Raw genomic sequence first — 14,731 nt, 5'->3', positions numbered from 1 at the left:
TGAAGAACAGGTAGGCTGGTTTTTGTTTGCTTTTTTGCATGTCAGAGTTCTGCTTTCTCTGTGCAGCAGTGAGTGAATGTATTGGTTTTTCAGCTCCTGATGCCTCTCTGAAGAAGAGGAAACCTCGCTCTCTTTTACCCTTCAGCACATCCATGGATCACAGATCAAAAGATGAATTGCATCAGGATTGCTTGAGGCTGGCAACGTGTCTGAAAACCAAAGGTATCAGACTTAAACTGTAGCTTCCCCTCTCTGATCAGCTAGGTAAAATGCTTAGAGGGAAGGTGCTCTAAAGTATTGAGAAGCATGTCATGAATCCAAGGTCTTGATCTGGACAACTTGACATTAAGTTTTGAAATGGTGATCTACATGTCTAACATCTCTTGTAGTGCTGTGGCACTCTGTAGACACTCCAGACAGGTTTTGTTTAGGATTCTGCATTATAGAGATAGGGTAAGATTGTATAGCTTGGGTTTTTTTTTTCTCCTTCAGAAGGTGAAAGGGAAAATAAGTCGTCAGGAAGATGTTTTTATCATCACAATATTTTTCCCTAGATTCAGATCATTCCAAGGGAATTTCCTATGTTTGATTTGGAGTAAATGTCCTGCACACACACAGTTCTTCTATTCAAACTTAGATCTAAGTTCTGAGTGACAATCTGCAAATGCACAAGCTTCTTAAATCTGCTGTAAAGGAAGTGGAAGACAGAAATATTTGCAGTAGCTGAGAGTAGTAGAGCAGTATACTGACTTGGCACGTCCTCGTTTCCCCTGTTATACCAAATCCTAAATGGTCATGCTCTTTATCTGTCTTAGATCATAATGAAGATGTGTCCCCTGACCTCCAGAATCGCATCCACTTGGGGCTGTTCACAGACAGAGCTTCTCTGCACAACATGATTGATGTGGAAGGTAAGTGGAACGAGCCCAGTTGGGCAGTATGTCCATTGTCACTGTGATATTCAAGAACAAAACTTCTAATGCATATATAAGTGCAGGATTAAGAATGCAAGTCTGTTCGAAAAGAACAAAAGGCTTACTTTTCCCAAACAGTTTTTAGAGCTTTCAAACACAAACCTAAAATGCTTTAAGCCTGAACAAGCTAATTTATGTCAAGGTATTTTACTGTGTCAAATAATGCTGGTGCACTCATGTTGAAAGATAACTAAGAAGCTTGTTTACTTCAAACAGGAAAATACCACTTGGAGAATGGACATCCAGAGCTGTTTCAACAGCTCATGTTGTGGAAAGGAGACATGAAGGGTGTACTCCAGGCAGCTGCTGAGAGGGGAGAACTGACAGACCAGCTGGTAGCAATCTCACCCATGGGTACGTTTGCTCATGTGACACATAAGCAGATGGAATTAGTCGCCAAATTTCACCTCGTTGTTTTAGATTGGAAACTCATTTCTCTTCTGGATTGGATAGCAGTTTCTTCTTTAACAGTATGATGACAAAAATCAAATACAAAACAAATTCTATTTATGACAAAGCCTGGATGTTCCCACAAGCAGCCTTAGATTAGCACAGCAGAAAATAAAGAGATTTCCTTTGGGACTTTTCAGAGAAGCAGGCTGTACTCCAAGGGCAAAGATGGTGCTTTGTAATATGTAGCAGTCCTGGCTCGCTGTTGGTTTAAATGTACTTTTATTTTACTGCTAGTGAAGTCCTACAGTTGTGTTCAAGTCCAAGCTTTGTCCTGTTTTGTTGCCTCAAGTAGCTTGCATTAGAAAGATGAAAAAATACCTAAGTGGGAGCAAAGAAAGTGCATGCTGAAGAAACCAATGAATTCTTGAAGAAACCAATGAATTTTTTGTGTTTTAGTTTTTTTGCCTGTAATTTTATTGCTTTCTCTTTTGCAGTTGGATATCAGGCTTGGGTTTGGACAGTAGAAGCCTTTGCAAAGCAGCTGTGTTTCCAGGAGCAATACGTGAAGGCTGCCTCCCATCTTCTGTCCATTCATAAGGTGTATGAAGCTGTCGAGCTCCTGAAAGTGAATAATTTTACAGGTTGTTGCATGTTTGTGTTTTAGATTTTTTTTCTTCTGTTTTTGTTTGTTTGTTTTTTGTTTTCCATAAAATACTTGAGGTAGTTTCTTTTTAAATGTAAGAAATGATTCCTTTATGAAAGGAGAAGGTATTTATGTATTTTTAATACAATCAATCTTCTGTCTGGTTTCTCTTATGTGCATTAGGGAAGCAATTGTAATTGCTAAGGCCCGGTTGCGTCCAGAAGATCCAATTCTGAAGGATCTCTACACCAGTTGGGCAGCTCTATTAGAGAAAGATGGTCATTATTCCATGGCTGCCAAATGGTAAGTGTTAATAGTAAGAAGACAGAATTGAGAGCTTCACATTTGTAATTACCTGTTAATAATATTTAGAATATTTTGGTCTGGAATAGCACACTGGTTTTGCCTTGATGATGATTTTGGCTCTGGCATTTTTGGATTTTTCACACTTCTGAGAAGAATTCTGCTGAAATCCAGACAGAGGCACTAATTTTTGTCTCTTGAATCTATTTATTTGTATTACTCTTCTACGCCATGCATTGTGTACATAACACTAGCAGTTTCATTCTGGACTATTAGGCTTTGGGACCTAGAGTCAATTTGCTTTTTTCTCTTTTCAGTTATCTGGGTGCTTCCTCACCCTACGATGCAGTTAAAGTGCTGGCAAAGAAGGGGGATGCAGCATCCCTTAAAACTGCTGCTGAGCTTGCTCTGATATCTGGAGAGGAGGAATTGTCAGCAAGTTTGTCTTTCAGATGTGCCCAAGAAATGCTGTTATCCAGGAACTGGGTTGGAGCACAGGAAGTCCTTCAGCAACAGAAAACTTTATTTGTGAGTCTTGTTCTTTCCTTTCTGCTTTATTTTAGCACTGTCTGTCTCCAGATTAACTTGACTAATTTTACAGCTCTTCCTGTGTATCAACAATCCACTGGTAGCCCTGAGTTTGTTTTGCCTCAAAAGATTTTTCTAGAAGTTTATTGTAGCGACACTTCAAAAAACCATGCATCTTTGCAGAGAAAAAGGGCCTATGATAAGGAGGCTCAATGCATGCTACAGGTAGTTCAGAAGGTTCTTCTGCTTGTTTTTGCTTTGGTTTATTGTGGTGGGGTTTTTTTTGTTAATTATATAGTGCAGATTTCTTTTTTAGGACATAATATTGATCATAATAAAAAAGGTAAAAGAGTGTTCGTTGTTTACATTAAATGAATGAGTATCTCCTGCTGAGGCTTAATCCAAGAATTTCTTATAGCACGGACTGAGAAGCAGAATGTTACCTTAGCCTGTTTTGATGTTTCCTTCTGACCTTAGAGCCTCTGTCAGTAATTTTTCCTTTGGAGCTATAGTAGTGAAGTATGCTATCACTAGCAGTCTGCTACTAGCTGTGTCTTTAATTTAGCCACTTGGTGTAGTCAGTAAGAGATTTTTTTTCAGCTCAATGCTCTTCTTTTCTTCTCTTGTTAAAGGGGCAAAGACTTGTTTTCTGCCTCAACGAACTGCTTTGTAAGTGCCTTAGCGAAAGAAATCCCTGTAATCGAAGGAGCCCTGTGCCTCCTTGTTATCACAGCTGGGAGCTGAACAGAGATGCCTCCTTTTTCGACATGGCGATAGAAGTATGGCAGAAGGTCCTAGGCATGGACACCACTGAAAAAGCCACATGTGCACAGGAGCAACTGCGCAGTATTAAGCATCCTCCTTCTACCAGCCACACTCACCCAAAGCAGGTAATTGGACTTAAGTCTGTACACACCAAGCCTCCCTATGGCATGTGCAGCCCCACAGCCCCTCTGTGGTGTCCTGTGAGCTGTTTCCAGGAGACTGCTTTCTGATACAGGATGAGGTTACAGTCAGGGAGAGTTAATGATAAGACAGCCGGGACAGCTTCCCCCAGCAAGATTTTGTTTAGAACTGTCAGGAGAGACCAGGATGCTTGTTGTTACAGATATTGTAGAGTCCAGGTATGGTCATAGACTGATGCTCCTGCAGCTCTTCTCTCTGACCTCACTGAGTCACTGACCATTGGTGTAACTCACAGCCACTTAAGAGGACAGAGGCAAGCACAGTTGCTGATAATTACAGTGACAAGTCATGTAAAGATGCTCTGATTTCCTACATAAAGAAAACTATGTAAGTTACATCACTGTTAAAATTTCTCTTGGTTGTGATGTGTTTCTGGACTTTTCTGTAATAGTTTTAACTAGCAAGTCATTCCTACTTAGCAGTATAACTATGAACTGTGCTCTCTGCTGCTTCCTGTAGGTGCTTTTCTATATCTCCCACGACCTGACCCTCGCAGCACTGAGCTACCAGGCTGCTGCCTGGGATGAGACAGTGAAAAGTATTCTTGGTGCCGTGGCCCGTAGTTACGATGCTGGCAATTTTACTCTGATGCAAGAAATTTGCAGTATTTTCCTTCCTGAAGGTACGTCTCTTCTTGTACATCTCCTGGCAGTGACAAATATAAGAATCTTCCTCGTAAGCAGAGCTATGTATCCATTACATCCTTTGTTGTTCTTCCCTTTATTCTCCAGACTATGCAGTGCATTCACCTGTAGCTCTTGATCATGTGAATATCCTAGTGATTTAGGACACAAGGGAGTTGACTATGGACGATAAGAAGATGCAGTCTCATGCTAGCTAGAAGAGATTACTGTGTTTAAAAAGATGGCAAAGATGTCTGCTTTTGCTTTTCTGCTTCCAGAGTCACTCTGCTGGCATCTGAATCTCTGTTATGAGTCTCCTGTACAGCCATTCAGTTACTAGATCTGGTCTTTTTTATTTGGAAATCCTTATAATATATTTGTAACTTCTTTTTTTATTATTAGGCTGTGAGAACCTGAGAGACAAACTGGACAGTACAAATTCTCAAAGTTTAGATGCTTGCAGAAGTTTAGAGGGCTTTGTGGCTTATGGACTGCTGTATGATCTGTGGTGGAACCCACCTAAAGGTTCTTCTGCCAAGCAAAAGGCTGGTTTGGATCCTGTGTTGTGTCCCACTGAGCAGACAGCTCTTGAGCAGAGTTGCATTCCTGATCACTCCTCTCCTGAAGAAACTCCTGATCAAGCTGCAGTTGAGATGGATGAAAACCTCAGCAGTACAATTGAATTTAATAGATGCAAGACAGAAAGCGACTCGGAAACTAACTCAGTCAATTTGGCAGACAGACAGTCAAAACTGAACAGCTGCAAAGTGCTCCTTTCAGAAGCGATTGCTGCTTTACAGAGCACACAGAGAGATATAGCTGAGGTCCAGAAAATTTTAGCAGACATGATCCACCAGCATCAGCAACAGAGGAATAATCCCCAGGAAAGCACAACTGGAAGTATCCATGAGAACAACGTGCAGCAGAGTTCAGAGAATGAATCGGATGAGCCATGCTCTGACAGCAGTCAGATCAAGCGGTAAGCTTTAGAACATGAGATGGATTGAGAAGGGCAGCTCTTTAGTTTGTGTTTGTGCAGTGGATTTCTTACTTGCTCAGATTACTTCTAACCTCATGCTGATCACTCCGGGACACTGAACGTATGCCTAAGAAGTCTTGCGTTTCCCTAAGGCATTATTGTGTGTGTGAACTTACTATGGCTGAATGACTTTTTAATAGGCGGGTTTGATTATAGCAGGGAGGCTACACAGTCACTTAAACAAAACAGTTACTCATAACACCTGCTCTTTTCTTAACAGTAAAGATGAAGAAACAATTACCCTCCCTGAACTAACAAAGCGACTCTTGGAAGCAAAGCAGAAACTAGCAGAATTTCCAGACAGTTTAAAGGTAAGTTTTCAGTAGAGGTAGTATAATTCTGAAAGATTCTGAAAGAGGACAGCCTTTTTTTAAATCATTGTAATGCTATAACTTGATGGAAAGCACAGCAGTAATAGTGGGGTGGCAAAGCCCTAGGATGCAGTAAATGAGAAGCCCAAACACAGCAGCCGTAGATACAGAAACAAAGGGAAAAAAAAAAAAATCACTTACATTTAGAAGGCTTCAGGTATGCAGGGATCTCCAGCAGGATCCTTTTGCCTCCACTGCCAACCCTTAAATGAGGCCTGAGAAAGGATGCATCCTGGCTCCACCTCTTCTGTCTCTGAGGAGCATTGCATACACCTGAGCTCCCCTTTGCTGGCCCTGCCTTCCACCAGGTGCTCAATCACTGCTTCAGGCTGTGACTCAGCATTTCAGCTACAGTCATACACTCCCTTTGTTTATACAGAAGGAGCAGTGACTTTCTTTGTGCCACAGTTGCACTCTAGATGTGTAGGATAAAGGTGCTAATATAAATATAAGCTGGCTGATATAGGTGGGCAGAAACACCCTCGTTTTCCCTGAACGAATCCCACAGCAATTTTGAGAGAATTAATATCTGGCATCAGCGTTTGATTCTTGCTTCAAGCATTACTTTCTCCATGCAGTTGGAACATGTAGATGAAGTTTCTGCATGAGACAACTCAATGGGAAATCTTATATGAATCTTTCCCATGTATTCTAAAAGCAATCCTTTGCTGTGTACAGTAATTTCATATACAGAAAGTTTTGATAGTAAAGTCATGAATGTCAGGCATAAAATGGCCTACTATTAATTAGAAACTGTTCAAACAACACAGTGAGATTGGAAACCATGTCTCTAGGTCGTATCATCCCCTCTCTCGTCTATAATATAAATATTTACAGTGATTGTGCACAAGGGAGCAAACTTAACCAAGTTAAATGTGTGCTACTGTCCTAGAAAAAGAGGAAAAAATCCATCTGACTCATGACTCTCTCCCAGATAAGATACTGTAAAGCAGTGTTTCTAGATGCAGCTGCTTGAATGTGCGGTAGTAGAACAATTCTAACTGAAAGAGTGGACTCACTTTGTGTTCTTTTCTTGTGTGCAGGTCTTTCCGTTCCCTGATGTGCTGGAATGCTGCCTTGTCCTCCTTCACATTGGAGCCCAGTGTCCTCCTGAATTACATGAACAGGCATTGGATCTCCTTAGGAAACATGGTAGTGCTGACGTTTATGGAAAGGCTGTCAGGAAATTCTTGACATGACCTTTTGAGACAGACACATCTCCTTTGAGCTGCTCACAATTACTTAGCACCAATTAACACCAAGACTGTTCTTTCTTCAAAGTGAAGGCTTGTTTCTACGGATATAGTTACTGATGACTGCTGTTTTGGATAAAATTACAAAAAAATCGGGTTTATATACATATATTCATGGTTATCAACTACTACTTAATGAGATTGCGTTAGGAAATTGAAAAGTAGTTGATTGCAGCCTTGAAACTCTATACAGGAGTTTTATATGTCTTTTATTTGCTGGAAGTGATGCTAAGGAAATCTCTTAGAATTTACATGCAAAATAGTTTTGAGCAGCTGTCTTCCAGCAGAAGAGCACTAGCTGCCCTCTGAAGAAAATAATGGTTCCTTCAAGTAGTCTGACCTTTAAACCAGTGTTGTACTTAAGAAAAGTGTGAGTTTATTTTCCCTTCTTTAAATAAAGTCTTCTACAAGCAGGAACGGGCATTTAATTAGATGCTATTAGAAGTAGTTATTTTTGTTGCTGCTAGAACAATAGAAATTGAACATGCTTGATAAAGCAGGTGTTTGTTGCTTTGTGTTTTGTTTGTTAGTTTTTAAATATAGCGAGGATAAATTTGAGGCAGTAACAAGTTCTCTCTTCAAGTGTCAAAAGTGATCCTAGATCCTGCAGTCCTGAACATGCACTGTTTTGGCCATTTTTACAGTTTACTAGAGATTTTTCCCATCTTAACATAAAAACTTCTTCCTGAAAGAACAAGGCTGTAAAGAGCCTCAGTAGCTTCTAGAAGTAAAATGATTCAAATAGCAGCAGGTAAAAGGAGGGAGTTGTATCAAAAGATTAATATTAACCTGGTGAGTTGTTCCCACTAACTTGGAATTGCTCGAACCAGGAGGGGGAGCTACTGCTTAACCAAACAGCTCTCCTATCATTTAGGCAAGAATTGGTATTGTGGAGCTGAAGCAGGAAAATTTCATGCAGGACACATCAGCAAAATAGATTTGTCATTTCAAGTGGCTAAGCTGCTTGCTGAGCTAGCAAAAGGTCAGAAAGAGAATCTAAGTCCACCAAAGAGATTTTAAGCTCAAGCTTATGGAAGAACAGCTGATAAAAGCAAATTTCAAGAACTATCCCAGTCATATATCCTAAGCAGTAGAAGAAAAAAAATTCAGCATCCTCCCTTTCTTGCATGCAGGTATCTCTTGAGTTCAGATTCCAGAGTTCCATCAAGTACTAAAATTCCCAAACAAAGCCTTGTTTAAAAAAATTTATTTTACAAAATTTAAAACAAAGTACTATTTACAAGCATTTCAAAATACCAGCTCTAAACCTTCGTTCCTAGTAATGAATTGTTTAAGCTTGTTTAAAATTCATGACCAAGTCAAAATTTTAAAGTTTGCCCCATCCAAAACTTTCTTTTTTCCTAAATAATGTCATTACAGAGCTGCTGAGGAAGAAAAAAAGTATGGCTTGATTTTTAAGTGTCAGAATCCCGCATTGTTCATCCATTCTCTAGCTCTGTTTCAGATGTTCTTAATGAAAAGAAGGAGAGCTGTTTTGCAAGTCGTTAAGCGTAGAGTAAAAAGGGGGGAGTAAAAAGGGAAGAGGAAAGTTTATCCATTTTCTGAATTAACTGTGTCAAAATGAGACTAAAATTTCTAGGTCAAGTTGAAGAAGACTGAAGTCAGAATATTGGTCCTGGCAAGAGGTTCTCAAGCAAAAGTTAATTTCTAGATCCTCTTAATCTCTATCTAGAACAGTTTAACGCCTGTAAGAACTAAGCCAAGGCTCAGCATGGATCAAGCCTGTACCATACAGAAGCAAAAAACTATAAAGCTGACCAAATCAACTCCAGATTCAAGTAATATCCGTTCCCATTGTTGTAAAGCAAATCTCCAAATAGTTTTAGCTGCAAGGATCGTTTTTAATGTTATCCTTTCCCAAACCTCTGCAGTGATCAAAGGGAGCATATTTTCCACAGACTACGCAAAGATAAAATAAGCAAAAAATGAGGTGAAGCTGTCACCCTCACAACATGCAGAAGTTTTAAAATAAGCTTTCTAAAGCACAATTTCAAGTTTATGTGCACGTCTGTGGCTGACTTCACTGGATTTCCAGGTCCTTGTCTTAAAGGAATATTATTACACAGTTAAGTCCTCCTTGCAGATTCTGTACAGTATAAAGAGGAAAAAAACAGAGGTATACACAGTAGTTTCTGTCTTTTGCCCTTCGTATTAAAAAGATGGCAAATCACAAATGCTGGCATTAGGAATTTAGTCAACTCTGTCCAAAGTTTCAAATGAAGACGCAGCTCTTCAGCAAAACTGCAGGCCTTCCAGAGATTGTGTACTGTGCCTTTTGAGACACCACTAGGGAAAATGGGTGAGGACAGCAGCTGCCAATATAGTAACCACACTCTGCTGAGGGCTACCACCTATCATGGCTGCATGTTGTTGATAATAGCCAAAATGCTCATTTTCTCCTGGGCTGAGTCCACATCTTCATTTTGTTTCTGAGCCACTCCTGTGCCAAGACCATACAGCCGCCCACAATACTTTGCATCATCAATCGTATCCTCAAAAAACAACTGCGGAGGGGAACAAAAAAAAAGGAAGAGAAATTATTAATTGTTCCTCTAAACTGGAAAGCACCTAATCTTAATTAAAGAGCTCATCTGAAGTCAACCACCTCTAGGATTCGGCATAGGCAGTAAGACAGACTGGAAGGAAGAATAAAGGGAAAGATTCTGTGCCGCTATAAACAATCTTTATTACTGACCATTTCGAAGTGTGATACTCACAAGGCTCAAAAAGAAAAACACCACCAAAAACACATGGTTTGTATTGATGCTGATGGTTAGAGACTGGAGAAAGGAGAACCAAAAAGAGCACTGCATTACCTCTTTCATTCTGAAGAATGCCATTCCTGTGAGAAGAGAGTCTGATCCTGCCTGGTGTTGTCTTCCAATTCGCTGCAAATCCAGTTGATCTGCCACTTCTTGAAGGCCGCCCTGCAATGAAAACAGATGAGTTTATTTTCTAAACATCTGTGTCTTACCGTAAGTGCAACACTTCTCCAGAACACAACTGTTAAATACTGTATGAGATTCCAGCAATATACACACCCCAGCTATGAGTGAAATACAATGATAAATATTGTTCAAGAATGCAGAAATACTCTGTTCAAATTTAGGTACCTTGCTTTCCTGTTGCAGATACACGAGATGACTGCGGGTACAGTCACAGGTTACAAATGCTGCACCTTTCCCACCCTTTCCTGAACCAAGGCTGTGATTCAGTACATAAATAATTTTCAACCCTCTGAGTGCCTAGCAATTAATGAAGTCATGGAATAGTTCACATAAGACAAAAATACTCCACTTCGTACAGGGGAAAAAAAAAAAAAGATACATGTGGTTATATGAATATTCTGTATATAATAAACATATTGACAAGCTTATAACTGGGGAGGTAGTACCTATTAGATATTAGATACAAACTTAGCCTTAAGTGTCTCTGTGTGACTACTGGATTTGATGCTCCAGTTTAGAGAGAAAACAGTTCTGTCATTTGGCTTCCTGCACATGTGCAGGGGTGTTGTCCATCCACCCCTTGTTTGCATCAAGGACAAAATTACCTTGAGGTTTTTGCAGCTCTTCATTAAGTATTTTACATCATAGATAGATGGGAAGAAAAGGTTCAATATATGGAAAAATTCATGTTCCTCTTCAGGTAACCTGGAATCTGTCAACAGCTTCACCATGTAGCCGAAGTCATAACCACTGCAAACAAACATAAAGAAACCTGATAAATACCTATACTCAGCTGGTATTAGTGTTAAATCAGTTGCAAGAGAGTGTTTTTCTACACTTACGACCTTCTTTTCCATAGAGGAAGACTGCAACAGCAGAAGAACTAGCAAGCAACACATGCACAAAATGCAGATCAAAATAAATGCTGATATAAAATGAAGCACCAAGTGTGCTTAAAGTTCGCCTTTACAATTTCAATCTTACATTAAGAACTGCACAGCTGCTAAAATTCAGCTCGTTAAAATCTGTGTCAGACTCCATGGTCCAAAGCAGCGGTATTTAAGCCAAAAGGAGGCATCTCATTCTGTAGCACAGTGATCATCAGACCTACCTGTGAAACGACAGCCATTTCACACTGTCACTAAGGACGACCCCCGAAGTCATGAGCAACTCAGCAAAATGCAGGGTATCGATTCCTTCTTCTTCATGCTTCTGGAACTGCAGCCCAGAGCTTGCGAGGAGGTCTATGGAATCCTGAGAGTACATATCCTCCCTGAAGGAGAAAAGCAGAGCTTTGTAGTCAAGGTGCTAACAAGTCAGGCTCATTTCAGGAAGATTTCCCACACGTCGCATTTTGGAAAATCAGAGCGACCTGCAGACTGTCCATCTCTGAGCTCCATGTTTGTGTCTCTAGAAAACTCCAATCACTTTTAATACCATTACTCTTATGCATTTAACAAGATATTCTGCAACCCTAACCGAATATTCATTCTGTTGCTACTGCCAAATCCGAAGAATGCACCTCCATAGAACTGACATTGTGACAAATACCACTGAGGTAATGGAAATACCACAGATGATGGGAGAGAAAAGGGAAGTCATCCCAAAGAGGAAGACACACACCTCTAAAGCACCACTGCTGTCTATGTTTTATTTTTCACATTACAGCATTATATTACTTTATTATTATCTGCAATTCTATCTTAGAGAGTAAACAAAATTGCATAATACTTGACTACAGAGATGAGTGATGATAAGCTTGGAGGAGAGCTGAGCAGGCACCCGAGTTTTATACTCCTAAGCTCCATCTGGAGGTGGGGGACATGACAACACAGAACAAAACTCATATTTTGAGTCAGATAGGGTCCACAGTGTCAAAACCTCTTTGTAATGACTTAAATGCTTTTAAGAGGCTGAGAGAGTTGTGGAAGTAAACACTGCAACTTCTGTTTTCAAGAGCAGTGTGATCAGCTTATCTGAACAGTTTTTTGGGAATGTTCTGTTTCACAATAATACTGATTCCCAAAGGAAATGCACTTCTGCCAGGGAAACTCTCTATTTGCAGGCAGCTTTTGTGGCATAAATGCTGAACTTCTCTTTATAATTACACAGGAAGAGATAAATAAACTTGCTTCAACTGCAGCCCAGGAAATCATAGTGTGGAAGTGTCAAGAACTGCCACACTCACTTTAACAAGATTACTTATCCCAAACACGTGTGATAATTTTTAGATGCCAGTTTACACTTTAGCAAAGCTCTGTAAAGGGGCATTTTCCTTTTTGCTGAGAATGACACATCCACTTTTATTTAGCAGAAAGACACAGATTTACATATGCATTTAACTGATTACATAAAATATAGGGAAATATATAAAAACCATGTAAAGTTTAAGATTGTAACATTATTCCAGAAATACTACAATTCCTGTCATGCCAAAACTCAGCCTCACATGATCTGCTCTGGTATCTCAATTTTCAATGCTCAGAACCAACTACTAGTAATGAACAAAAGGATTTCTGCATTTTCCGAAGACAAGCACACTGCAGCACTGGAAGCAGATATTGCTCCCTGGCACAGAAGACTCACGTAAGGTTGAACTTGAAGTTAAACTGCCAGGTGTTGATCCCAGAAGGATATTCTCCTTTCTCATTTGTGAAAGTCAGGCCCAGCTGGATAATTTTCAGAAGATCAACGTTACACCGAAGAAGCTGATACTGATAGTCAATGGAACTGCGGAATTCACCAATGGGCCTTACAACAACCCCAGGAAACTCCGTGTCCTAGAAAAGAAGAGGAAATCTTATCCCATATTCTGGCAGGAATATACTCTGTTCCACACCTGCAGGTCTCAATACTGCAATCTGTGAGTTCTTCTATTAAAAACACTTATTTTAAATCCCATTTCATATTCTAGTATGGACTTCAAACCGCTACAAGTCAGAACTAAAATAAAACCTACATCATTTGTCAGCCGATGGCACTCATTCACTTCCCACGGGTAACCTTTCCTGTAGTTTTGTTTCTTTCCAAAACAAAGATGTCATAAAATCACCCAGCATAAGCTACTGCATCATTTAAGCATCTCTTACTCCCAAGGGACTAATCATCTTATTTTCCTCATATCTACTGAAAATTATTTGTTTAAAAAAATATATATAGTGTTCTTTCAAGTTCTAAATGTAAGTTAAATTCAGCACTCTCACCAGTACAGATCATGGTAAACTTTGTAGTTACTAAAAAAAAAAATAATAGCCTATACCTACACTGATAGAAATTGCTGCAAATCAAGACAGACCTTAACAACAAAGCAACCATGCTAATTCCTACTCTCAAGTCAAATAACATCTGTTGACTACAGCACACACAAAAACTTTCACAGAGGATCCAGTACATGAGAGAATTTCTCCCTTGCACATCTTCCTGCACCCACTCTTACAGCACAGCAATTACAACAGGCAAACAGGCCAGAGGGAGATGAAACAGAAAGTATATTGAAGCAAGGCAGTTCATTTCCAATCAACATACAATTAAATATATACATATATGTTTACAGCTTACTTACACAACTTTGTTCTGCACTGAATTCTATGCACTCTGAAGGCACGTGTATTTTTATGTCATGCTTTTATTACAGAATTCTCTCTTATCTTTGAATTTAGCATCCTCAGTCAAAGCTGTCATAACAGAAGAGTATCATAACTCAGTTGGCTATGTGAGTGCCTGGCTCCTGCCAAGCAGATACAGACTTTAAGAGCAGAAAGGGATTCCTCCCATCTGGAGGATGTTCTGCTGCTCTGAAATAAAACTTCCTGAAATGCGCTGTCATATCTACAGCCAGAATATTCTTCTCCTGGAACGATCAACATGTGAGCACACTAAAAAAGAGCCACCTGTGCTAACAAGTTGTCACTTGGAGGTTTCTTGTCCTACAGTTTCATGTCAATTTCCACAGCCAAAACGGGCAAGAAATTTGCAGAACAAATATGCTGAGGAATCTAAAGATTTATACACCTGAACCCCACACCTTCTACTGTACAAACTAATACATGCTGATATTCAATTAATTCCCTTTTTTAAGGTGGTCTCTCTCTTCTCTTGCTTTCCATCAAACCAGAACGAAGACAAGACACACTACGTTCTGGTACGTTTCTCTAGTGATGAGCTTCCTAATATTTCACCAATTAACTGCTATTTTTGTTTGATAAGGGATGAGGGAAATCACTTCTCACTCAAGAAGCACCACAGAATCATCGACATAGGAAAAGATCTCTTGGTCCAACTATCACATGCCCCTATTTCCTGAATAAGACAAACAGGTCAAGCACGAAGCATTTACCATTGCGATGTAGCTGTAACTCAGCACAATCTCTCGGATTTTTCTCATCTCTTCCTCCAGGTTGTTGGCCCACACCTCACAGATCACCTGGCTGTTCTCCGCCAGGGCTGCTGGCATCCTGCCGGGCCCAGGGCACAGCCAGCTCCCCCCGCCTTCAGATGGCAGCGTACAGCCGCGAGCCGTGCGATCTAATCAGCGTGCTGCAGCGAACAGACGGAACGGCGTGAAGAAAGAGCTACAAAAAGGAACGAGCCAGCACGGTACGGCGCGCCTCCACGGCATCACCGCAGCCCAACGTCCGCAGGGCTCGGCAGCCTCCGCCAACGGCCGCCC

At 40.3% G+C, this 14,731-nt stretch overlaps 2 protein-coding genes across 2 annotated transcripts; one reads left to right on the top strand and one right to left on the bottom strand.

Moving 5' to 3' along the window:
• The first annotated feature begins 20 nt into the window (after window positions 1–20).
• LOC104915510 (gem-associated protein 5-like) lies at window positions 21–7,606 on the top strand. Its single transcript, XM_010726420.3, has 11 exons — window positions 21–222; window positions 816–911; window positions 1,191–1,328; window positions 1,862–2,024; window positions 2,194–2,313; window positions 2,631–2,841; window positions 3,474–3,731; window positions 4,267–4,429; window positions 4,833–5,409; window positions 5,690–5,780; window positions 6,884–7,606. Exons 1-11 carry the CDS (start codon window positions 39–41, stop codon window positions 7,037–7,039), a joined length of 2,157 nt encoding a protein of 718 aa, XP_010724722.2. The 5' UTR covers window positions 21–38; the 3' UTR covers window positions 7,040–7,606.
• Window positions 7,607–8,284: 678 nt separating this feature from the next.
• CNOT8 (CCR4-NOT transcription complex subunit 8) lies at window positions 8,285–14,725 on the bottom strand. Its single transcript, XM_003210369.4, has 6 exons — window positions 14,399–14,725; window positions 12,649–12,842; window positions 11,174–11,335; window positions 10,668–10,812; window positions 9,931–10,041; window positions 8,285–9,618 (listed from the first exon to the last, which is right to left on the bottom strand). The coding sequence occupies exons 1-6, from the start codon at window positions 14,513–14,515 to the stop codon at window positions 9,469–9,471; spliced, it is 879 nt and encodes a 292-aa protein (XP_003210417.1). The 5' UTR covers window positions 14,516–14,725; the 3' UTR covers window positions 8,285–9,468.
• Between the last annotated feature and the right edge of the window lie 6 nt (window positions 14,726–14,731).

This window comes from Meleagris gallopavo, assembly GCF_000146605.3.
Source record: "Meleagris gallopavo isolate NT-WF06-2002-E0010 breed Aviagen turkey brand Nicholas breeding stock chromosome 15 unlocalized genomic scaffold, Turkey_5.1 Chr15_random_deg7180001689758, whole genome shotgun sequence".
In the NCBI taxonomy this organism is placed as follows: Eukaryota; Metazoa; Chordata; class Aves; order Galliformes; family Phasianidae; genus Meleagris; species Meleagris gallopavo.
Note: the sequence above shows the minus strand (reverse complement) of the source record. Positions and strands in the feature narration are given on the sequence as shown.

Coding starts and splice junctions, on each gene's coding strand:
- LOC104915510 (XM_010726420.3), top strand. CDS start 39: ATGTCAGAGTTCTGCTTTCTCTGTGCAGCAGTGAGTGAATGTATTGGT. Junction 1,329..1,861: donor GGTAGCAATCTCACCCATGG/GTACGTTTGCTC, acceptor TCTCTTTTGCAG/TTGGATATCAGGCTTGGGTT. Junction 2,025..2,193: donor ACAGGTTGTTGCATGTTTGT/GTTTTAGATTTT, acceptor TATGTGCATTAG/GGAAGCAATTGTAATTGCTA.
- CNOT8 (XM_003210369.4), bottom strand. CDS start 14,515: ATGCCAGCAGCCCTGGCGGAGAACAGCCAGGTGATCTGTGAGGTGTGG. Junction 12,843..14,398: donor GTTACAGCTACATCGCAATG/GTAAATGCTTCG, acceptor CTTCTTTTCTAG/GACACGGAGTTTCCTGGGGT. Junction 10,042..10,667: donor AGAGCTGCAAAAACCTCAAG/GTAATTTTGTCC, acceptor TTTTCATTGCAG/GGCGGCCTTCAAGAAGTGGC.